General features: G+C 53.9%; 1 protein-coding gene across 1 annotated transcript; it reads left to right on the top strand.

The window, feature by feature from the left end:
- The first annotated feature begins 1092 nt into the window (after nt 1–1092).
- EDN2 (endothelin 2) lies at nt 1093–6687 on the top strand. The gene is made up of 5 exons (XM_051637925.1): nt 1093–1230; nt 1565–1712; nt 2921–3040; nt 3752–3844; nt 4621–6687. Exons 1-5 carry the CDS (start codon nt 1167–1169, stop codon nt 4730–4732), a joined length of 537 nt encoding a protein of 178 aa, XP_051493885.1. The 5' UTR covers nt 1093–1166; the 3' UTR covers nt 4733–6687.
- Nucleotides 6688–7617: the final 930 nt, after the last annotated feature.

The raw sequence follows: 7617 nt of genomic DNA, 5'->3' as shown, positions 1-7617 counted from the left end.
TCCACGGGGGGGGGCTGCCCGAGCGAGGGAGGGAGGGATGCCCATGGGGGGAAGAGGCTGCCCACGGGAAAGGGGGGGCTTCCCACGCGGGAAAGGGGCTCATGTGGGGATGGGGGGGGGGAAGGAGAGGGAGCTGCCCACGGGAAAGGGGCTGCCCACGGGGGAAAAGGGGCTCATCTAGGGATGGGGGGGCAGGAGAGGGCTGCCCACGGGAAAGAGGCTGCCCACAGGAGCTGCCCACACGGGAAAGGGGCTCATTTGGGGATGGGGGGGAAGGAGAGGGGGCTGCCCACGGGAAAGGGGGGCTGCCCACGGGGGAAAAGGGGCTCATCTAGGGATGGCGGGGAAGGAGAGGGCTGCCCACGGGAAAGGGGGCTGCCCACGGGGGAAAAGGGGCTCATCTAGGGATGGCGGGGAAGGAGAGGGCTGCCCACGGGAAAGGGGGTCTGCCCACGGGGGAAAGGGGCTCATCTAGGAATGGGGGGGCAGGAGAGAGGGCTGCCCACGGATGGAAGGGGCTGCCCACGGGAAAGGGGCTGCCCACGGTGGGAAGGGGCTCATCTAGGGATGGGGGGGGAAGGAGAGGGGGCTGCCCACGAGTGGAAGGGGCTGCCCACGGGAAAAGGGCTGCCCACGGTGGGAAGGCTCCCCGCGGAGGGGACAGGTCTGTTCGCCAGGGGAAGGCTGCCCACGGGTGCAAGGAGGGTGCCCAGGGCAGAGGGGCTGCCCACGGAGGAGAGGGAAGGAGCGTCCCGCGGGGGAAGGGCTGCCCACGGGAAGAGGGGGGAGCTGCCCCGGGGGTTCCTCCCCCGCCGCCCCCACGCGGACCCTCCCCGCGGATCCCCGCGCGGGGCGGAGCGGGGCGGAGCGGGCTCTGCCGGGGCTATAAAGCACCTGCCGGGCGCCCTGCGGCTCCAGAGGCTCCGCAGCGGCTGCGGCTCCGGCACCGCGCCCCGGCGAGCAGCGGGAGAGGGTGTGGAAAGAAGGCAAAAAAGAGGGGAAAAGGAGGAAAAAGAAGGAGGAAAAAAAAAAAAAAAAAAAGGAGGGGAAAAAAAAAAAAAAGAGGGGAAAAAAAAAAAAACAAAACCAAACCAAAAAGCAAGAACCAAAACAAGCCCAAAGCTTCCAACTCTCTCCAGCCACCCCAGCCTGCCCGAGCCGCGGCCATGCCCAGCCAGCCCGCGGGGGTGCTGCTGCTGGCCTTCGCCCTCTGCGCCCTCCTGGGAGACGGTGAGCCCCTGCTTGGAGAGGGGCTCGGGCCCCCCGGGGGGGGCTGCGCTGCGGGGGGACCCGTCTGAGCCCCCTGGGCGGGGGGAGCGGGGCTGCCCGGGGGCTGGCTGCCTGCTGGGGGGCACGGCGCGGTGGCTTCGCCCTGTCCTCGCTGCGGGGGTGGCCCCCGCGGCTGCCGGGCTTGTAGGAGTCTTTGATGAGCCCGCACGAGGCTGCACCTCCCGTCTGCCTGCTTATCCAACTCGCCCTGCTCCTCACCTGAGGTGTGACTGCTGAGGGGACACCCCGGACAGGCACCCAGCCTGCGACTCATCCCTTCCTCCTTCTGCTGCAGGTATGGGCCACCCTCCTCCCCTGGAGTCCCCCCTGGCTGCAGCCGCTGCTGTGCACCCCCGGACCAAGCGATGCTCCTGCAACAGCTGGCTGGATAAGGAATGCATCTACTTCTGTCACCTTGATATCATCTGGGTCAACACACCAGGGTGAGCATGAACGGAGCTTTATGGAGGGTGGGGGGTGGCTCTGACCATGAGTAAGTGACTGTCCTTTCTGATCGAGGATGGGGTAAGGTTAGAGGAGGGTGAGAAAACATCCCAGCGCTGCAGGGCTCTGGCAGCACCTGACCCGGAGAGCTTTGCGAGTTACTTCCAGCATCTACAAAGGGACGAGCTGTGCTTCTTCTGCTCAGGAATTTCAGGATAACCCACGGGGGAGGGGTGTGAAAGCCGGGGGAACTGCCTCCTCCTGGGTGCATCTTTCTGAGATTTGTACCTCTGCAAGCCAAGAGCAGCACCGAGATCCCAGAGCTGCGAGTCAGAAAGTTCCTCTGCCCACTTGAGAGCTGTAACCCTGAGCACCAACCGCCAGCACCGCTAACGAGGCAGTGCTGGGCTGGACTAGCGTCCTCTGCCTGCCAAGTCCTGCCCTCAAGAATGCTACAGCAGCTTTGCCGAGCAGTTTCAGACCAATGGCCATCACACTGTAGCAAAACACATGTGCTCAGGTGTGGTTATAATCAGGCTTGCTTGCTAACGTGCAATTACAACTCTCTGCTTGCTCAGAGAATAGTTGCAGTCACTGCCAATCCTAAACCCTCTGGGAGAGTAAGGAGATTGCGATCAGAGATGGAGTGGGAATGTGCTAACAGCTCTGAAAGCATGCTGCGATCAGAAGAACCTGTTATGGCCCCGAGACATCTTCATTTGTACTATGTCCTGCGTGTTAAAACCCGGGGGTGGCGGGGGAGGGAGGAGATGGGGGGAAGGGAAAGCCCTGGCATCTGCGTTCTGGAGAAACAACTGGCTGCTGCTGCTGCTGGAAACTGGGGCTGGTGCAGTGGGGCAGCCAGGCTCCTCCTGAGCTGTGCCACACAGGTGAGCTGCCAGCTCACCCAGCCCGTGTGGCAACCCTTGCACAGGGGCCTGGGCTGCTGAGAGAAAATTCCACTTGCAACCCAGCACATACTGGTACAGCAATCTCCCTGGGAGGGGTAGGGTGGGGAAAACAGTAGGTGGGAGAGGAGCTGGAGTATAAAGGCTTAGACCTATCAGTGACCTTTTCACCTTATGTCTATAGATGAGTTTTTTATTATCCTGACACTGGCTTGGCTGCCTCCCAGGGCTGTGTTATAAACCTGTTGGCTAATCAAAAGTTGGTTCCATAGCTGATTTCTTTTGTGTTTTTTTACCAGCCACACCGCTCCCTATGGCTTGGGAAGCCCGCCCAGGCGGCGCAGGAGGTCGCTCAGCAGGTGTCAGTGCACGCTCTCCAGGGACAGCATCTGTGCCACCTTCTGCCTGGCCAAGCCTGGGTAAGTCAAGGGTCCTGGAGCTGTCCCTGGGGGCTGCCCAAGCAGACAAAGCTTGGGAGCTGCAGTATCTCTCCAGCCTCCCTACATGGCTCTTCGCAAACAGCTGGAACTTGTCTGGTGGCTTCCAAACCCCTCTCGAGAGGCCTCGGCCAAGGGTGACTGGGGTGTTTGTTGTAGAATAGTCACTTTACCAGCTGATATGAGGTCATGTTACCTCCATCCCTCCTGCTGCCAGGTGGGAAGGAGGAGGTGGCAGCACTCTGGGAGAGGGACAAGCAGAGGGTGTGAAACTTTGGGACACCAGAGTCTCTTCTGCATGACTCAGGTGGGAGAGGCTGCAGGAGACCAGGACTGCTGGGACTGGGAAGTCAAAATATTCTGTACCCTACTCTTGTATAGCACACAGGGGCTCTCAGCTGTCTTGCTTCAGCCAGCAGTGTAGGAGTGCTTCCAGTGTGGGGAGGTGGGGAGCAAAGTCACTGTAGAGTTCTGTCATTAATTTAATGCCAAGGCAATACTTAAAATCCCCAATGATTTAATATGACTGTGAATAAAGCAAGGATAGAAGTAAAAGTGAGCTATAAATAGCTCTCAAATAGCTGCAATTAACCCTTCAACTGTCTTCATCTGTCACTGGTGACATCAGAGCATCACTCCCCCTGATACTTATGGCTGGTGTGAGTGCTTCATGCATCTCCTCTTGCTCGTTAGGTACCTTCAGAGCCTGAAGCTGCCAGGGAGCTCTGGAGCATCAGTGGAGGCTCCACAGAGGCCTTCCCACCACAGCCTGCTGAGAGCTCTCAGGTGAGCACAACACTGAAACCTGCTCTCGACTTCCCTCATAAACACTTTAAAAACCTGCAGTTGTAACCCCGGGCTGCAGTTGCCACTTGGACTTCACCTTGTGTCCCCCTCTTGTCTCCCTTGAAATAAGGAGACAACTATATCTGCACTCTGTAGAATTAAAGGCTAACAGCTGAGGGAACCAGGCTTGCTTGTGTCCTTCCAAAACTAGAGAAAAAATGTACTTCTTGATTGGAATGGGAAGTTCCTCTGATATGGGACAGGCAAATAGCTGATGTACAAGAAGGTGGGAAGGGAGGGCATCATGCAGGACAATGATTGATTGTCCAACAGGTTTTGTGACACAGCTTCTCTCCCCTCAAATTGGTGAGTTGTAGAACTTGCTGCTGGAAGAAACTGTGGGTTCCAGGAGTGTGAATGAGTTAAGGGAAGTTGGGAAATCAAAGGAGGCTTGGTCCATTGGTGGCAGTTAAATCAGAGGCAACAGGAACAATTTCTGAATGGTCAACCTGGGGAGGCATTACTTGGGTCATGCCTTGCTTGAAAGGCTCCTTGAAGCCTCTGCCACTGGTGGGAAGGGGATATTGGGCTGGACAGGTCTCTGCTGTGGCTTAGTACAGCAGCAGCTAGAAGCTGCCCCACTTCCTTCCCCATCTTCTGCCTCAAAAAAAAAACCAACACCTTGGCAAGGACTAGATAAGTATCCTAACATAAGCTGCTGCTGAGCAGCAGGAAAATGAAGTGGAGCATGACCCTGATGTCTCTTCTGTTCACAGGGACCTTGCTGTCTCCAGGCTGAGGCTTGGCAAGCACCAGCACCGTTCCGGGAGGAACGCGCAGCCAACAGTTCTGCCTTGGGAGAAAAACATCTGGAAGAAGAAGAGATAAGAAACAGGTGCAAACCAAGTTCAGCAGAAGAATTTGGAGTTCTGTGGGTGCCGCTACCTCTGCTGTCGGTAGTTAGAGCTGAAGGAAAGGCCCTGAGTGGAAGGGGAAAGAAGTGGAAGTCTCCATGCTCCTGTTGCGTGAACCAGTACTGCGTGTGTACTCCAGAGACTGTTGTAAAGGGAATACTGTCTCTCTATACAGTCACAGATGTGTTGTGGAGCTGAATTGTGCCTTTTTGGATCAGAGAAGGGTCTTGCTGGTAGAGTGCTAGCTTCACTCTGCACCCGGGCCCTAGACAGAGGGTCAGCCCCCTACTGTGAGGTTGAGTTACTTCCAAAGCAGGTGGATCTGGGCAGTGCTGGCCCTGGCAGCCCTGAGCCTCTTCACTGCCTGGTCTGCTCTGCCTTGGAGCCATGTGAATGTGGTTCCAGCTTGGCCAAACTCAGAGGTGGTTTGGCAGGGATAAATTGCCTCCAGCAGGACCTGCCCAAGCCCACCTTTGCACTTTTCTCTCTTACTTGTCAGACAGTGCGATGTGTGCATGAATGAGGCTCCCGTGGTAAAACAGCTCCCAATCTTTATTAAAATGATATATATCATCTAGAAGCATGAAAGCCAGCGGAGTTGTCAGTGGCATTCCCTGGCTGAGACATTCCCTGAAGGGCCATCCTTAAGTGGCTCTTGTTTAGGTGGAGGATAGATAGTTTGCTTACACTGGGGCTTGCACCAAGTCCAAGCATGATCCCTGCTCCCAGGCAAGGCAGCAGCAGGAATGGGGGCTCAGGGGGGGCCCTGCCATTTTTCAGGAGCCCCCTGCATGCAGCCCCCCATAGGCTCGGGGAGGAGCCCCCCAGGATCCCAGGCAGGGCTGAGCTGCTCATCTGGATGAGTTAACTGCTGTGAACCTGCCTCATCTCCTTGGCCATACCTTTTAGTGCGGTGGAGGACTCCCAGCTCTTAACCTGGCATCCCAACTTGCTTACAGCTTTGCCTGAAAGGAGGGGCTGGGAGTAGAGAAGGTGGATGGTGGGAAAATATCACACAAAGGCTTCCTTTGCTGCTTCGCTCAGATCAGGTCCCCAAGTCAAACTTTATTCAATAAGTGACCAGGATATGGGTAGCCTGTCACTGGGAGGAGAGTATCTGGAATAGGGGGTGTGTTAGGTGAGGGGCAGCCAAGTGGGATTGATGTGGAGAAAAGGATTGCTAAGAAGAGAGCACAGCACTGTCTGCACAGCTGTAGGAGAAAGTCTTGGATTTAAAGCCATGCCAGGATCACAGCTGCTTCCCCAGGCCTGGAGCAGTGCAGTGGTGCTGGCCTGGAGGAGGGAAGGGATAACTGGGAAGAACACTGAGCCCAGGACCTAGAAACCAATCTTGTAGGCAAACACAATCTCAAGGCTCTGGAGCTGTATCAAAAATGCACGTGTTTGCCTGGGCAGATTAACTTCTATTAGGAACCATGGCTGCAGCAGCCATCTGGTTTGTGCAGATACAGAATTGCTCTCCTGAAACTACTGCTGGGTACCTCTTGGTGCCCAATCCAGTATCACGCATGAGCATTTAAAAAAGGCTGCTTAAAGTTGGTGGTGGACCAAAATCTGTGGCTGTTGGACATATAAAATACTTCCTTGATTTTGCTGGATGCCCTGGAGGGGGAAAAAATGAGACCGATGGATTGTATTGTCAGTGAAACAGCAGATTGATCATTTGGTCCCCAAAGCTGCAGAGAAACTTTTTTATATTTGACCTTCTGAAGGTTTGAATCATTCTAAAAAAAAAAAATAAATCCTGAAAGGGTTTGTTCCAGAGAAAACTTTGCACATGGTTTAATGTGAGCTTAGTAATTTAAAATAAAACTACTGCTGTAAAATACTATGTATATCTCCTTGTGTGTATAATGTCCCACCTCAAAGTGACTTATTGCACACTTGCCATATGTAGCATCCTGAAATCTGTATATTTATTTAAATCTATTGATTATTTTTTTTTAGACAGTAATTTGCAAAATTTAATTTGTAATAAATAATAACAAAAGTCAATACCATTTTTCTTCCTTATTTGATGGCTGGGTGGTGGTGGATGAAGTGAATGAAACCCAGATGACCAGATCACTGTGAAAGTGAGTTGGGCAGCAAAGCTGGGTGAGAAAGGGGAGGCTGTGTGGTCGTGTGACCAGCCCTGAGAACATGTCAGTTCAAAGTCAACCCATCCAGCTGACTTAAATGCTCTTAAACTGAAAATAAATGCCTTGTTCCTTTCTAGACATCTGTGGGAACACAGATGTGAAATGATCCCCAACCTGTTGTGCTTAGGGCTGAGGATGCTAAGACCAGCTGGAATCCTTGTGCCAAGGGATCCTGTTAGTGCTTCCCCATGGTTTAGTGCTTTGTCACAAGTCCTCTTTGCAGCTCTGCGACTGGTGTCAGCATCACAGGGACAGAGCAACCACCCCCTCCTGTGCCCACTGACTTTCAGATCTAAATTATGCTGATCGGTTTTAATTTATTGTTAAGTACAGATAAAGAGGCATCACCCAGTTGATGGTCTTCTTTGCATGAAGACCACACTGTAGATTATTCTGGTGTAGTTAACTCAGTGAATCTCAGGGCAGAGCTGTGATAAGAGAATAAAAAAGAACCATGAATGTGGTAGCTAACCCTGGGCTTGCTGCATCTCCAGAAGCTTCTTGGTGGGTTGCCATGGCTTCTTGGGAGCAGTAGTTCAGGGAGCTGCAGCCCCATCCTTTCCTATTGCCTGGTTTTCTTTGCTGAGCTGCCAAGACTCCACCCCGAGATTTGGTGTCAGAGTGTGTGAAAAATCAATTCCTTCAGATGCTTCTAAGACAATGTCATAGTTTCTATGACTTTTAATGATAAAGGTCC

Source organism: Apus apus, chromosome 21 (assembly GCF_020740795.1).
Source record: "Apus apus isolate bApuApu2 chromosome 21, bApuApu2.pri.cur, whole genome shotgun sequence".
In the NCBI taxonomy this organism is placed as follows: domain Eukaryota; kingdom Metazoa; phylum Chordata; class Aves; order Apodiformes; family Apodidae; genus Apus; species Apus apus.
This window is presented reverse-complemented; position numbering and strand designations above follow the sequence as displayed.